This window comes from Phyllopteryx taeniolatus, chromosome 8 (genome assembly GCF_024500385.1).
Source record: "Phyllopteryx taeniolatus isolate TA_2022b chromosome 8, UOR_Ptae_1.2, whole genome shotgun sequence".
NCBI lineage: Eukaryota > Metazoa > Chordata > Actinopteri > Syngnathiformes > Syngnathidae > Phyllopteryx > Phyllopteryx taeniolatus.
The window spans coordinates 17,893,016-17,910,562 of NC_084509.1; the positions used below are offsets into that span (position 1 = coordinate 17,893,016).

The window sequence follows — 17,547 nt, forward strand, 5'->3', positions numbered from 1 at the left end:
CTGTCGATAATCCAATTATATTGTTTGTATGAATACACACTTTTTATCAACCCTGTTAACCCCGCCTTCATGTCCACACACTGTCAGCTTTGCCAAAGAGTAACTTAAATTGCACCCATAGGGTTAGACTTTGATCAGTACACACAAAAATGCTCACAACCAAACACACACACACACAAATATATTGATCATTTTACTGGTAACTTATTGTCAGCCTTGTCCAGCTCAATTCAGGGCAGCAGGCCCCAGCAGTAAACAACACTGAGTATAAAGCTTTCAGGTAAACAAATGCAAAATGTTCTGCAGAGCATGTGTACACAATCAAATGTACTGTATTAAAGATAATGATGCATAATAAATGCTGGTAAACAGATTACTCTCGTACATAATAGATGAATTTGATAAAAGTATGTCAAATCATGTGAGTGTATTTAAAATCTAGGGCATGAGCTCATTTATTCATTCATTCATATGGCTTTAAGTATACTCAGCACAATGGAGTAAATATTTAAAAGGCCTTTTTTATTAGAAATTCCGTTCTATGTTAAATATATACTACATAAAAAAGGCATGAAAACTTAAGACACTGATGCATATTGCTCAGTGTTACATCATCAGTACAAAATGACAGCAAAAAAAAAAATCATTACAGTCGTTAGTGGATGTGATGCGTGGAGAGAAGAGGCTCACTGGGACAGTTTGCATTCAAAGGTTTTTCAGATCAAAACTGTACACTCCCACGCCATATTTGAGACAGGAGCGTGCATACTGTGGCTCAAACACCAGCCACCAGTTGGCTTGCAGGTGGAATAGACAGTATACCAATGTAACAGTGCAATCCCAGCCAATGGGATATAAAATGGGTTTTGATAATGGCATTACCTGCTGTGTCAGCAGGTTTAACTCAGCCTTTCTGTCATATGAATATTTCTAAAGGACGCAGAAACAAACCCTTTTTGATCTCCTTTCAAGGACTCTCAACGTCTTTGTGCCTGTTCCGAGTCGTTCGGATAGGACATCCGTCAGCTTTTCCTTTAATTCATGATGACGGCGCGCATGGTTTCACCAGCAACAGTGCACCCTTCGTCTACTCGCCACTCGGACGCAACGGGATTCTACTGGTACCATACGGGCTTCCCTCTGTCCGTTCCCATCTCTTTAGTCTGAATAGTCGTCATCGTCATCATCGTCATCGTCGTCATCTGAGCTCGGGTCCTCTGAGTCGGAGCTGGGATCTTTAGTGCTGGCCTCTGAGATCATTCCGTCTGAACTGTCAATCTCTATGGATGTCTGTGATAGGTACAGGTGGATGGCCTTCATTGGGTGGCTAGGACACGGGAAGACGTGCACCAAGGGGGAGACGAGAGCAACACAACACACACACACGATGAAATACATGCATGCACCTTCATGAATAATTCATGTACAACCCCAATTCTAAGGAAGTTGGGACGTTGTGTTGAAGATAAATAAAAACACAATACAATGATTTGCAAATCATGTTCGACCTATATTTAATTGAATACACTACAAAGACAAGCTATTTAATGTTCAAACTGATAAATTTTATTGTTTTTAGCAAATAATCATTAACTTAGAATTTTATGGCTGCAACACGTTCCAAAAAAGTTGGGACAGGGTCAAGTGTACCACTGTGTTACATCACCTTTTCTTTTAACAACATTCAATAAACGTTTGGGAACTGAGGACACTAATTGTTGAAGCTTTGTAGGTGGAATTCTTTCCCATTCTTGCTTGATGTACAGCTTCAGCTGTTCAACAGTCCGGGGTCTCCGTTTTTGTATTTTACACTTCATAATGCGCCACACATTTTCAATGGGAGACAGATCTGGACTGCAGGCAGGCCAGTCTAGTACCCACACTCTTTTACTACGAAGACACGCTGTTGTAACACGTGCAGAATGTGGTTTGGCATTGTCTTGCTGAAATAAGCAGGGGCGTCCATGAAAAAGCCGTTGCTTGGATGGCAGCATATGTTTCTCCAAAACCTGTATGTACCTTTCAGCATTAATGGTGCCTTCACAGGTGGTGTACGTTACCCATGCCATTGGCACAAAGCCAGCCCCATACCATCACAGATACTGGCTTTTGATCTTTGTGTCCATAACAGGCCGGGTGGTTCTTTTCCTCTGGCCCTGAGGACACGTCGTCCACAATTTCCAAAAACAATTTGAAATGTGGATTTGTCAGAACACAGAACACTTTTCCACTTTGCATCAGTCCATCTTAGATGAGCTAGGGTCCAGAGAAGCCAGCGGCATTTCTGGGTGTTGTTGATAAATGGCTTTTGCTTTGCATAGTACAGGTTCCAGATGCACCTACAGATGTAGCACCAAACTGTATTTTCTGACATTGGTTTTCTAAAGTGTTCCTGAGCCCATGTAGTGATATCCTTTACACATTGATGTCGGTTTTTGATGCAGTGCCGCCTGAGGGATCAAAGGTCACGGGCATTCAATGTTGGTTTTCGGCATTGCCGCTTACATGCAGTGATTTCTCCAGATTCTCTGAACCTTTTGATGATGTTATGGACCGTAGATGATGAAATCCCTAAATTCCTTGCAATTGTATGTTGAGGAAGATTGTCCTTAAACTGTTCAACTATTTTCTCACGCACTTGTTCACAAAGAGGTGAACCTCGCCCCATCTTTGCTTGTGAATGACTGAGCAATTCAGGGAAGCTCCTTTTCTACGCAATCATGGCACCCACCTGTTCCCAATTAGCCTGTTTACCTGTGGGATGTTCCAAACAGGTGTTTGATGAGCATTCCTCAATTTTCTCAGTCTTTTTTGCCACCTGTCGCAACTTTTTGGGAATGTGTTGCAGCCATAAAATTCAAAGTTAATGATTATTTGCTAAAAACAATCAAGTTTATCAGTTTGAACATTAAATATCTTGTCTTTGCAGTGTATTCAATTAAATATAGGTTGAGCATGATTTGCAAATCATTGTATTCTGTTTTTATTTATGTTTAACACAACGTCCCAAGTTCATTGGAATTGGGTTTGTAAATGCATGTGCAGAAGACATCACAGACAAAGAGGAAAGGACAGATGATACAAAAGCAGCAGGGATAAAGGGTTACAGTCACACAGGGTATCGAGACCTTGGCTGAACTTGATCATAATGGGTAAGATTTGATTATTAAAGCTTCTGACCATATCAACCACCACCTGTATGTGCAGCCACTTTTTCTCAAAAGGCAAGAATGCCTTCACCTTAACCGAGATGAATTTCACAGGGAGATCTGAAAACCCAAGAGTGCAAAGTGGTGCCCAAGCAAGAGAAGACATTTTTTTTTAGAAAATGAGGAGTTGTTCCAAACATTTAGAACAGCAAATGGTGATAAGAAATGCATTTTAAAAGGGTTAGAGCTGACCTAAACTGTCAGTCATAATAACTGCTTTTGTTTGTTAATGAGAGGTCTAAATTTAAGCACCTTAAATATTGCGGCAAGTGTCGTGAAATGAAACCGTTCAGTTCCTGTTGCTTGTATGCAGAAGTTTCCATCAAACATCTTACTTGGACTGCACTGGAATGTTGCTGTTTGAAATGTATTAATAGGCAAGTAAACATTGGGAATACGCCGTTGTTCAAATGCCACATCATCAAAACAAAATGTCTAAACAGAAAATGGTGTCTCAAGTCGATTTAAGTGAACAGGAAAAGACGAAGTGATTAAAAAACAAAACATTGCACAAGTGAAAGGCACATTGTGATATCAAAAAAGCTCTGTGTCTGCACTTTTTACATAAGGGCGCTTTCTCATTGTCTTCTCTTTACTGGAAGCTGCCCTTCAACTGGATCCAAAGATTGTGGTTGAAAAGGAAGGAAGAAGTTTAATGTCCAGCGGGAAAGAGTCCCAGGCCCCAGGAAGGAGCGCCACAAGCCCAATCCCCACAGTCAGCTGGAGAGTGAGAGAGGAAGTCTATGATTCTTCTGTTCCTCTCCCTATCACCCCTCTCCCTTTCCCTCCACATTTCTCCTGGTCTTACCATACTGTGGGATCTTTTCTCTCTTTGCGAGGAGCCTCCACTTCCCCATCCCGCCTCTCTCTCTTCTTCTTGCACCTCCTGCAGGACACTATAATGATGAGGAGGAGAACCACAACAGTGATCCCTCCCCCGATAGCGAACGCTAGCAGCAGAAGCTCAGAGAAAGAGGCTGGAGAAGAAAACACACCAAAAAAAAAAAAAAACAGGTCATATGTGAACAGGTTATTGACAAATTTCATTCAGCATTGCAAGTGTGAGCCATTTAGTCCAGACAGCAGAGATATGACAGCAATATATAACTACATACATACAATTACAAAAAAAATGGGTTCAAGTCGAATTTGCAAAACATTTTCACTTTTTTTCACTTTACATTATATAAATGCTATAATTAAATTCATAATGCATTTTTCTTTGTTTTCTTGGGCCATCCTTTCTGTTTGTTTGTTTTTTTTACCTTTCAGTTTTGAATGAAAAGTGTAGTGTGAACGCTTCACGTGAATATAAAGGTGCTAACCGGTAGTGACGACACGTAGTCGAATCTCTCCAACTGAGCCGTGAACATCTGGCGGGTTCTTGACCTGGCACGTGTAAGTGCCGTTGTAGGTAAACTTGACTTGACGAATTATGATGGAGGCATCTTGACCCATGATGTCACCAGCCCAGATGATGCGGTTCCGAAAAATGCCCTCCTGAGGAGGGTATGGCTTTTGCTGGTAGTGAAATACCTACAGTGGGGAAATAAAAAGTAAGTAATAATCACAAAATTATAACGTAAAAAGGAAACATTCCTTAGGTGTTGAATGTGAGTGCGAATGGTTGTTTGTTTCTATGTGCCCTGCGATTGGTTGGCGACCGGTTCAGGGTGTACCCCGCCTCTCGCCCAAGATAGCTGGGATAGGCTCCAGCAAGCCCGCGACCCGCGTGAGGATAAGCGGTAAAGAAAATGGATGGATGGATGAAAATGTTCAGTATGTGAGCAAATTGGATTTACAGTATAAGGAGTGAGGGCAGTTAAATTTGACTTCTTCTCACTCCTTTTTGAATTTGCATTTTCTTGTCATGCTACTTGTTTTTTTTGGGGGGGGGGGGGGTTCCCTTAATTTGATGCACTGGTACTATTTTTTTTGTTTGTTTATTTTTTCTATGAAGATGTTTTTTTAATGGCAGATCAAAATAAACAGAATAAACTCACACTGGTATATCTCAATGAATTTAGAATTGTGTCTAAGGCTTAATTTAGTTCAAAAGTTCAATACAAAAAGTGAAACTCATATAGAGATGCACTACACACTAAGAATGAAATATTTTTTATTTATACATACATACGTATATATAAATTTTAATTTTACATAAACAATCAAGAAACAATGAAAATGATATTTTAATGTAGAAATTAGGCAGGTATTTGCCCAAATGTTTAATGAATCTATATGATGTGTGAGTACTGAAATAAGTTGACTTTTTTTTAAAAAAAAACTATTCTAATTCATTGAGATGTACCTGTACAAAAGAATGGCGAATAAGAGTTCACAGAGATCTGTCAAGGTTGAACTGGTATAAAAGTTGAATAAATTATCATAATTGGATTTGTTTATCCATCTAAATATCAGCAGGCCACTTCTCGGGTCAAAGACCATGACATAAGCTGACAAAACCATAAAATGTTTTTTTCTGGAGCAGGTAGAATAGTTTCATTGGGCCACAAAAGGTCAAAGTCCGATTTGCACCTTATTTGTGTTTGTTTTGCCATCTATTAGTTTTTTAGCCATTGTTGTTGTTGTTGTCATCTCCCAATTGAAAATCCCTCGCATATTTAGTTCACTATCCACAAATTTACCAGTTTGTGTTTTTTAATTTATTTTTTATTTTTTTGTGGAACCTATCCACAGCTATTTGCTGGAAAACTCACCTTTTTTGTGCTCTGCCTGCAATGCCCTAGAATCTCACAAGATGATGACAAAGCTTTGTCCAAATGGGAAAGTAGTAGGGTAATTGCTCCAAGAAAATATGTTGAAGTGATACATCCATCCATCCATTTTCTGAGCCGCTTCTCCTCACTAGGGTACACCCTGAACTGGTTGCCAGCCAATCACAGGGCACATAGAAACAAACAACCATTCGCACTCACAGTCATGCCTACGGGCAATTAAGAGTCTCCAATTAATGCATGTTTTTGGGATGTGGGAGGAAACCGGAGTGCCCGGAGAAAACCCACACTGGCACAGGGAGAACATGCAAACTCCACACAGGCGGGGCCGGGGATTGAACCCGGGTCCTCACAACTGTGAGGCTGACGCTCTAACCAGTCGTACACCGTGCCGCCTGAAGTGATACACTTTGACTAAAAGCTTTCTATGTCTGGGGGGGAGCTTCGTTTGCCTGGGTTGTTTGTTATGGAGTCCGCTGCATGTATATTTTTGCATTATAAAATAATCTGTCAGCCATTTAATTTTAAGTGTAATGTTGTAAAATGAGTTTAAATTGATGTTAAACTGTATCTGATATCTATCTATCCATCCATCTATCAATCTGCCGCAGGACTCAGTTCCTAGTTACTCTATTCATTATCTATTAGTTATCTATTCAGATTCAGTTGCAACTACAGTGTTACAGTTTTACTCGTGTTGACTTGAGTTATAAATATAAACATAGATATTTTGGGCTGCTGTAAAAGTTGAAACCGTTCTTTGTGGGATGCATCAAGGCTTATTCTGGTTTGAATAGACCGTCAGGACTCTACATTTATTCTGGGGTAGAAGGCCCGGTTTCATTGTGACTTAATTTGTGAAATGAGAAAATATTATTTTGAATTTTTATCTGCATCTGCATCAACGTTGGGGGGTTCTTTCTTAGTGTGTGTCGCCCTTCCACAACATTTCTTGAAATTACTTGTGTCACTTGTGTGTAATCCCGTAATCACGATCAAAACGGTTCATCTCACATTCACACCTGATTTCTCATTGCTGGAAGCTAAAATGAGAATGAGGCTGTTATCGAAAAAGAGACTTTAATTGTTTTCTTGCCACACACACACGGGCTAACTTGGCTGTCCGATTGCACCAACTCTCAATGGACTGAGGGGATGAACGCTCCCTCATACTTTCTGATCAAGACACAGATATAAACTCACTGATTCTTCTCGGCCTGGTTTAAGGGGTCTGAAGCTCCAGGAGATGATGATGGCATTGGGATTGATGGTAGAGGAACTACTGAATGTACACTTCAGACGAATGTCCGTTCCGTTGACCGCCTCCACATCGTCAGAAGTATATATACGGATCCCGCTGACCGGCAGCACGCCTACAACAGAAGACATATGGCAATGCAGGGCATACTGACAAAAGCCAACACACACAGTAAATCAAAGTCAAAAACACAACATGAATCATTCCCTTCATGGAATTCCTCCCTCGTAAGTGCTCACAGTGTACCTAGTGACCCCGTACACAGAGCTGCCGCAAGAGAAACAATTACTATCCTAAGCAAAAATACATGCCTTTGCTCCATAAAGGTTGGAAATCACTGCACTAGACTAGCTGATAAGTTTGGCGTGCTGTATTCGTTTTCTTCATCAAGGCTTTGTGCAAAAATTCCTATCGCCGGTGTTAATCAAACTGATTTTTCTTGACTCATTGCCAGTGTAATGGTTTACTAATCTGACTTCCATGCAGGCGTTTCTGCTTTAGTTACCACTCAGTTGCACTCTACTGCACATGTGCCCTGTGAGTGACCAATCCAGGGTGTACAGCAGTCTGACCTTTACCTCAAATCAGATGGGATGGGCTCCAGCTGCCTGCAACGCTGAACCAGATCAGTAATTGGATGTATGGATGGATTTTTCGATATTCACAATAGTCCCATTCAACTGGACATTGATGAAGTTGTTAATAATCATCATATTGGTTGATTTAGAAGTAAAACGTTACCTACTGTGCCTAACAGGCATAGCATCAAAGTTATTGTGTCACCTATCAATAACGTGGTTTAGGCAGGTACCCTTCTGATATTTCATGTACAGGTATACTGTATATTATACATGCATTTACTGCAATTGGCTGCCGACCAGTCCAGGGTGTACCCCTCCTCTTGCTCAAAGGCATCTGGTATAGGTTCAAGCTCACCTGCGACCCTATTGAGGACAAGTGGTATCAACAATTTATGAATTTATTTATTCATGTTGTGAATGAATTCATGAATACTATTACGCAGTCATTTATTTACTATACTATACTGATACCCAAAGTGAAGCAGCCCAAAGCGGTTCAGGCTGCATTGCCCTGTAGGTCTTAAATCCGTGACCCCTCAGTCCACAAGCAAATAGCTTCCAGACTTACTGCCTTGTCAAGACGTCGTTACCGTCAAGTCGATAGTTTGATGTTCTTGTTATTTGAATTAACAATAACAATAAACTATATCTCATAATCCAAAAGTCATACTACAGATTGCAGCCATAACTATAGTGGATGATATTCATGCATCTGTCCATTTTATACTGCTAAATTTAGGGTAATGGGTGAGCTGAAGCCTATTGAAGCTGATTTTGGACGAGAGGCAGGGTACACCCTGGATTAGTTGCCCATCAGTCGCAGAGCACATTGAGGCAAACAACCATTTACAATCACATTCACCTCGAGGGACAATTTAGAGTTTTCCAATTAATGTAGCATGCATGTTTTAGGAATGTTGGGTCCAGAGTATACACGTGTAGAACATATCAACTTTACACAGAAGGTCCGAGCCGAGATTCAAACCCAGAGCCTTTGTTTGTGATGCAGACGTGCTAGCCAGAAACATGGCCGCACCTTTAGTGGATAATATTTTTAGCAGAAAAATATCTGTGAGCTAAAAGTGCTACCGAGTATGGTTTCGGATGGTATGCTATATCAAGTTGCTTTAGATGTCAAACTGTTCAGAAAGGGCCAATCTGAATCATATTGTTCTTTCAAGGCAGCAGTTAGCTGGGAAAATGTGAGCAGGGCTTGAGGTTCTAAGCGGCACGTTCTCTTTCTTATCAGGCTGGAGAATGTTTCCTGTGGGCCGGGATGAGAGAGCAGGCCGTCCAGACGGCCCCCTGTACATCATTAAATAGCCATCTCTCTTATCACCACGTGCTGACAAACTTGGCTAGAGTTTCATATTACTGGGTAATTCAGTTGCTTTTGACAGGACTCATTTCAGTCCATATGCGCAAGAATTTGCAAACCCTCGCAATGACATACTCCAAAGCAAAATGGAGGAAAATACATAATCCCGCCACAAACACTGCAACTCTTTTTCCTATAATTCCAAAGTTTAAGGATTAGTTACGATCAATAAATATATTGTTTCTATCCGTTTTTATTATTGCCTTTTGTTGTGTGCTTGACTGGCAAACAGACCAGCGTGTTGTCTACTTTCCGCCCAAAGTCAGGTTGGATAGAATCCAGCCATACGACGGGGAGGAGAAAAAACAGTCACCATTGAGATGAGCTATGGTGCAATTGCTTCTCCAATTGATTCATTATGCTTCTTTTCGCACGGGGGGAACACATCTTCAAAGCTATGAAACATCATTACACATATTTCCTTTAACCAATCAGTATTTGAATTTAAATAAATGTTGCTCATCTGCGCGTTCAAGTATATCTGAGTAGATTAAGAATTCAGGTTAATGAGGTCTTTTTCAATTAAGAGTACATATTAGCAGAGTGCCTACAACTATGATCATTACCGCAATTGCTTTGGTAGGTTCCTAGCGTCAAGAGCACGGGAGACTAAAAAAAAAAAAAAAGAGTTTCAATGAGAACATGAGCTCAAGTGATGCACAAGAACAGGATGAGAGAGTATGTCCTGGAGCTTTTTAGGAAGGGTTATTTGCTTAGGTCTTTGTCGGGCCCATTCTTCCACCCCGCCATATCTCTCTGTCTGGTCTAACTCCTTCCCTTGTTTAATACGAACATCCTGCTTAGCTAATGTCAACCACACCCATCTTTCAGTGGGAAAGAGCAGAAAAGAGAAACATTTAGGATGTACAGCTGTGCAGTGTGGAGAGTAGATTGTTTTTGTGTATATACACAAGAATATCATGAACATTAGTCTCAGTTTTGTTTTGGTTTTTTTTGTTGTTATTGTTTTACTTTCTCCATGACATGCACCAGCATTGCCCTTTGTCCACTGAATTATACTTCCCAAGTTGTGAAAAACAAACTTTCTGAAACCACTTCAGTCTACTTGTCAGTATTGTAATACAAGATGCAGTGTGCAACTGGTGTGTCAGAACCAAAACAAAGCAAAGGCTTTCATTCACTACAAAATAAGTCAAGGCCACTTTGGGGCGATTTGGTTTGTTTGGCTTGGCAGGCATCCCATGATTGTGTGAAAGCCTTACAAAAAAAAATAAAGAAAAAATATGAGGTAGTATTTCGCCTGCTGATATAATACAGTATATTTCTCTAATGTCAAAGAATATATGGGAGTTTCAAAGGGTATAACCCCGACCACAGACGCTGTTTATTTAGTTTCACGCCAACCGGGTATTCCACTGTGCATGTCCAGTGTCAACGCCAGGGCTTTCCACCAGCTCATACTGGAATAATATCCAGCATCCATTACATAAGCAATAAATGTTCAGCCTGCCATCTTATACCAAAACCTATAGCATACGCACGTATGAAGCTAATTCACAATAAACCCACAATCCAAACCAAAGTGTTTCCATTAAGACCAGGATGGTCACAGACAGTTACTAGTCTTACTTACAGATTGCATGTTTTGATGTAGGCAACATGGTGGACAACTGGTTAGCACATCTTCGTCACAGTTCTGAGGACCGGGGTTCAAATCCCATCCCCGCCTGTGTGGCGTTTGCATGTTCTCCCCGTGCCTGCGTGGGTTTTCTCCAGGCACTCCGGTTTCTTCCCACATCCCAAAAACATGCATGGTGGGTTAATTGAAGATGCTAAATTGCCCGTGGGTGTGAATGTGAGTGGGAATGGTTGTTTGTTTATGTGTGCCCTGCGATTGGCTGGAGACCAGTTCAGGGTGTACCCTGCCTCTCGCCCGAAGATAGCTGGGATAGGCTCCAGCATGCCTGCGACCCTTGTGAGGATAAGCAGTACAGAAAATGGATGGATGGATGGATGTTTTGATATGTGTGTGTGTCTGTGTGTGTACAAAAATACATAAATAAATCAAAACCTAAGAACTGAACGTTGATACTTGATACAAATACCTCTCAGTATAACATAATGTAGTTCAACATAACTACAACCGCAAGCATTTTAAATCAAGCTTTTGAAATCTATTATAACTGTTGTGGATCTTATTCCATTGTGGTACCTATCTACCCAGTGTGGTGGGTGTATCTAGGGTCAACAGACAATGGCGATCACATCCTGTGCAGTCACCAACCAACAGGTGCTAATGCATTTAGTCACACCTGATGTCTCAATTAGGCAAGAGAATGTGACTCCACAGCTGGACACATCAAGTGCAGCTCTATTCCAGGCTGTTTTGTGCCTTTCCTCTCTTCATTATGGCTCAGAAACAAAGGAAACCTGAGTCTCTGGTACATCAGTTGTGGAGGAAACACTTAGGACATGGATGAAACACAAATAGCTCAGTGCATTACAAAGAGCCTCTTCTCTCGTTTGTGAGGGACTTCACAGACTCTCTCTTTTTTTGACTTTTTGGAACAAGGCATGTCTTTTATGGTCAGGATTCAAAGCTTGCAAGAACAGTTTCAGGTAACAGTGTTTGTACAGGCCAGAAGGACAGAGACTTCTATCTGGTGAAATGCCTTTTGTACGCTCCATGTACTGTACATGTACACATTTTGGTAACAACTACAACCTTTGCCTAATGTCTAGGGTGTGATCGCAGAATGACCACATGGGCGAGTGAGAACTGCACTAGCTTTAATAATGGAAAAGACAACACTTAACAGTTTACAGTGCCAGTATGATGTCAGAAGGAATACGTGTGGTGTTGAGCTCCAAAAATCCCAAAACAGAACAACATGGACCACAACTGGCAGGGGAAAACACTAAAGAAAATACAACATTGCTGGAAGGCCTGGTCAAAGGTACAAAAAATACATAGAAAATAAAGAAAAATGAGAAAAAAATCAAGAAGTTGTAGATTGTATTGCTTGTCATAGAGCATGAATAAATGTTTGCATACATCATCTCACTAGCACACACCTCCAGTTACAGACTACTGACCATTGAAGAAGCACTTTTTATGTGGTGTACCTTTACAAATACCAGTTTTCATCCCTTACAAGCTACTTTCACTTCAAAAAGAGTGACCACCAGATGTCACCAGGGAAGTTAAGTTTAAAAAGTAAAGCACTATACAGTATCACTTTCTTCACTGAGCTCATAACTGGGTAGCAATTGTGGGAGCTCAGTGCAGATCTTGAGGCTACCGTAGCACACTCCACAAACATTTTTTCAAATTGAAAAATTTGAAAAAAATAGTCAGACAATTATATATTTTGTCCAAATTTCGCAGTAGTTAGGGTACACAATTTCCATATGATTCAATCATCAAAAGCTACCAAACAGACCAATTTGAAAAAAAATAACATACTACAATCAACATGATGTGATCAAGTTTGGTTGAATTGTAAAGGAACTGTATTTATTAGCTCAAGTCGAATTGGACGCCGCACACCTCACTAGAAATCAGTAGAACTCTTTTCCCATCCAATCAATAACGAAAGATCATAACATTCAACCTGAAGTTATACTTATATACAATAAATAATAATGCTCTATCCTAGTATACGGCGGCACGGTAGCCGACTGGTTAGCGCACAGGTGTCAAACTGGTGGCCCGGGGGCCAGATCTGGCCCGCCACATCATTTTATGTGGCCCGCGAAAGCAAATCAAAATTGCACATTGTGTTCTGGTGTAATACCATTGAGATATTTGCAAGCATTTCTGTTACCAATCCCCCTTTAAAAAGAAATGTAATAGTTGAAAAACATGTTTTATAGGCTTCTGATTTCAAAACTGGTTATTCATCAATGTGTTGTGTATACTGTATGTAATTAGAACATATGTGGTAATCTTTCATTCATTTGGGTTCACAGTCGTAGCGGCCCTCCAAGGGAAGTCCTAACTACGATGTGGCCCGTGACAAAAATTAGTTTGACACCCGTGGGTTAGCACATCTCCCTCACAGTTCTGAGGACCGGGGTTCAAATTCCACCCTCGCCTGTGTGGAGTTTGCATGTTCTCCCCGTGCCTGTGTGGGTTTTCTCCGGGCACTCCGGTTTCCTCGCACATTCCCAAAAACATGCGTGGTAGGTTGATGGAAGACTCTAAAGTGCCTGTAGGTGTGAATGTGAGTGCGAATGGTGGTTTGTTTGTATGTGCCCTGTGATTGGCTGGCAACCAGTTCAGGGTGTACCCCGTCTCCTGCCCGCAGTTAGCTGGGATAGGCTCTAGCACGACGGCGACCAGTACCGGGTGTACGTCGCCTCTCTCCCAAATTCAGCTTGGATACGCTCCAGCTGTCCTGCAACCTTAATGTGGTCAATCAATATAGAAAATGAATGGATGAATGTCATTGGTTACATCTTTGGCAGAACAGTGAAGTAGTTGTTAGCACTTCTGCCTCACAGTCAAGAGGTTCTGCGTTCAAATATCTTCCTGTGTGGAGTTTGCATGGGTGGGGGTTGTCTGAGTACTCTGGCTTCCTCACACATTAAAAAAAACATACTTTTAGGTTAAATTTCCCAGGGTATAAATGCATGTGTGAATGTTTTGTCTACAAGCTATGTGATTGTCTGCCTACCAGTCCAGTGTACACTTCCTCTCACCCAAAGTCGAGTTAATGAGGACAAGTGGTGTAGAAAATGGATGGATAATTACATTTTTAAAATTCTGACGTTTTTCAATGAGTGATGCATAGTTTGGGAGTAGCAAAGCAAGTGAGAGAGTGAGAGAGATTCAAATAGATTTTGAAAATTAAATATATTTTGATGAAGATAATACTAATATTCAAAGCATGTATACATTTTGGGACATATATATACTATACATGTTTCGTTGATGAAAATAAATTCCTGAAAATCTTGAAGAAGCGTGTGTTGTGTAAATGCAGATAAGAGTTTAATCCATAAGACCTCCTCTGTTGTCACATTGCAGCTGACTCGACAAGTTCTCCTCAGGATCACAATCACTTCGATCCAACCACAGAGCCTACAGTCCTCAACTAGATAGATGTATGCATCCTTTAAAAGACCTTCCGTTTCCCATATACCGTATATACTCTGGAACTAGATGAGCCCTATAGGGTTAGTCGGTGTTCTTGTGGTGGTGAGTGGTGGGTCTGCCATGATCACCTCTGCCACTGTACAGATGAACACAGTAAATCTCTGCATGTTACAGTTGATCTTTGCCATGAACCCAACAAGAAAACTACCAGTACAAAAGCAACAACTGTGCAAGAGGTGTGTCACGTATACAGATAGCTAATGAGGTTATGTGTTCATTATAACTTGTTCATCTGTTAAAAAGTAAGAAAATCCCTAAGAAATCCCTATCTCATTCAGTGATTCAGTATTCCGACTCCCTGTTTGAAGCGTACATAGCCTTTTGTCGTAAACACTTCACAGCACCTGAGTCCTCTGTGCTGGCGATTGCTGTGATCTTACACTCGAGCAGTTGTGAACTGTTACACTCCCTAACCACAATCCTGCACAAAGGCCAGACATCCTTCCAAGGTGTGTCAACACAACTCAGCATGTCAATAATCAAAGAGATGCTTTGCGAGACTGATCTGCTGTTGTGGTTAGATTAGAGACACCGTAATACTGTTACATCCCGACAAAGAGTATAAACAATGTAGTACAACTGCAGACAGAATGAAGCTGAAGCCTAAACAACCAATGGAATTGCCGGTATGCTACAGTCAACAACAGCCATCTGTTCTCTCTCGCTCTCTTGTGTGTGTGTGTGTGTGTGTGCATGTGTGTGGGTGTGTACATGCAAGTGTGTGTTAAACCAGAAAATCAGAGCAGGTTGGCGCATGTCAGCATTGTTGGCTTCACATAAGGCTTCTTATTGAAAATGATCATGTTACGGAACGCAATAAAATACACCCCCAAAAAAAGATTTTTTTTTCGTTCAAGACAGAAAAGACCCTCAATCTAGTTCAACATGCTGCATAGAGGGAAGTACTGGCAAATTGTTGCCGTCTGCGTGTGACATTTCCTTGAAGTTGAATTTCTGACTGAAAGTATTTTAAGGGATAGTCTGAAATGCTTAACTCATTCAGTGCCAGCCTTCCCAGTTAACATGGATATTTGACTTCTAAAGCCGTCAATGGCAGTGAATGTGTTAACGTAAGTGTTAAAAAAAAAAAAAACCTTAACGTCGCTTAATGTCCGATAACTGCTATCAATCATCAACAAAATTTATGTGGACATTCATGTGGACATCTCTATTTTTGCCCACTTCAACCTCTGAAAATATCAAAACAATAACCCAAATATTACAGATTTTGCGCACGTTAAGCCTTTTCCTCATTAAGCGACATGAAGCTTTTTTCTCTATTGCAAGTGCCTATAGAGAGGAACCTCCACAAAAGCCGTAATGTTAGGGTTATCATTTTGATATTTTCAGAGGTTGAAGTGAGCATGATTCGAAATGTCCACATACATTTTGCTGATGATTAATACCAGTTTTCGGACATCAAGCGATGTTAATCTTTTTATGTTAAGCGTTTTAGACTGTCCCTTTTTTAAGACTACTGTTTGCAGTTACCAGAACATCTGTAATTATTGCTAATTGTTGTTAATCAACGGTTTAAAGTTATAGAAGGGTCTAGCCATTGAGCATGGATTACAACCTAAATGAACAGAAACTGACAGACAGATTAGATTATTTGCTATCGTTGCTTGAACAAGCGGAAGCATCTTATTATGTTTTCATTGTGTACATGCACGGTGCGAATTGTTGTGATGTCAACTGGCATATCCTGGATATCCTGACGCTGTGTGCGTCAAACGGTGCCATTCAATGTACATTCCAATAAAAGAGAGGAAATGAGTGAGGCAAAACAAGACGTGGCTGTGACAATTGGCTGATTGGCAATTACTGTCAAAGCATTCTCTTCCCAACCTTGATTCCTCCCTGATGGCTATTTAGTGGACCCAACCCACGCCACCGTGCGAGGTTATGACGCATGACGCCCGCTCCGAGACGCAGGTTCAGCTCCCTGCGGAGCTTTCACACCTCACCATTGTCTTTGACTTTGAATGTACTTGTCAACGCTCCCAAGACTGTCGCTCAGATTAACAAATAATAAACGAGGATTGACCATCTTTCAAATCAATGAGCAATTCTTATGAATACATACATTAGCTTGATGCTAAGTGAACGAACGCGTAGGCGTGCAGAGACTCTTACCTGAGGCTGCGAGTCCAAACAGGAGCAGAATCCTCTTGACGCACATTGGGAAACCGACAGGAGACAACTAATTGACAAACTCACGCTAACCGGCGAAGACCAAATTACTCCAAGTGATTATATCTATATATCTTTTTCTGTTCGTTTCTTTTCTTCTTTTTTTCCGGGAGAAATCGACCCGGGAGTCCTCACCTCCACTTGGTCGACTTTGTCTCAGCACCAAGGACTCGTCGTGACTCGCCACTGGTGTTTCTCAAGTCAAGCGGCAGCGCTCCCACCCACCTCACTGACTGCCTCCTTATCTTCCCTCTCACGCGTAATTCCGAATGCAACGAATGTTGGGTCGTTGGACCTGTTTTTTCCCTTTGGTCAATGTTGCGCAAACCTCTGACGGAACATCGGCGCTTATGTCAAAGAAAACGGGAGGAATGACGTGCGTGTGGATTATATGGGAAATAATAAAGGATCGTTATCATGGTACTTGAATTTAACAACAGAATATGCTTGCTCATGTGTGTGGCACTAAAGTATACTGTAGCTGTACATATTATTCATACATACAGTATAGCCCAGGTACATGCACACAGTGACCCCCAATGGTGCTCAAGCACCTACCCTTTTGAACTGGATGAAAGAAAAGGCTGTTTTCGCTGCAGTCCTTTTTCTTCATTCGTTGTGTGTGTGTGTGTGTGTGTGTGTAGTTCAGAGGACCAGGGTTCAAATCCCGGCCCCGCCTGTGTGGGTTTTCTCCGGGTACTCCGTTTTCCTCCCACATCCCAAAAACATGCATGGTAGGTTAATTGAAGACTATAAATTGGTTGTTTGTTTTCCCCATTTGAGCCAGCCCGTGGTCCCAGATCTTCGGGTGAGGGCCTTCTGGTTGTTCCAAAGTCGAGGCTTAAAACTGAAGTTGCTCGAGCTTTCGAAGTACTTACCAATCTATCTTTTCATCCTACATCTACCCTCTTGGTCTCAGATGGGCAAACTTGGTTCTTGCATTGCCTGGGGCTCCACTGTTTTGTTTTTCATAATATACGATCATGATTTCTATTTATTTATTACCACCCCCACAACATTATATTAATATTAGGGCTTTGATTACAAACCATTAAAAAATACATTTCG

At 41.1% G+C, this 17,547-nt stretch overlaps 1 protein-coding gene across 2 annotated transcripts; it reads right to left on the reverse strand.

The window, feature by feature from the left end:
• Positions 1-501: 501 nt before the first annotated feature.
• LOC133482026 (myelin protein zero-like protein 2) lies at positions 502-16,727 on the reverse strand. 2 transcript variants are annotated; one of them, XR_009789673.1, is made up of 6 exons: positions 16,423-16,727; positions 7,151-7,320; positions 4,535-4,745; positions 4,018-4,186; positions 3,462-3,565; positions 1,190-1,327 (listed from the first exon to the last, which is right to left on the reverse strand). XR_009789673.1 is itself a non-coding variant. In XM_061781546.1 (5 exons), exons 1-5 carry the CDS (start codon positions 16,466-16,468, stop codon positions 1,159-1,161), a joined length of 765 nt encoding a protein of 254 aa, XP_061637530.1. In that variant the 5' UTR covers positions 16,469-16,721; the 3' UTR covers positions 502-1,158. The 2 variants fall into 2 exon arrangements, 1 of the variants encoding a protein (XP_061637530.1); XM_061781546.1 differs by lacking the exon at positions 3,462-3,565 and having other exon boundaries at positions 502-1,327; positions 16,423-16,721.
• Between the last annotated feature and the right edge of the window lie 820 nt (positions 16,728-17,547).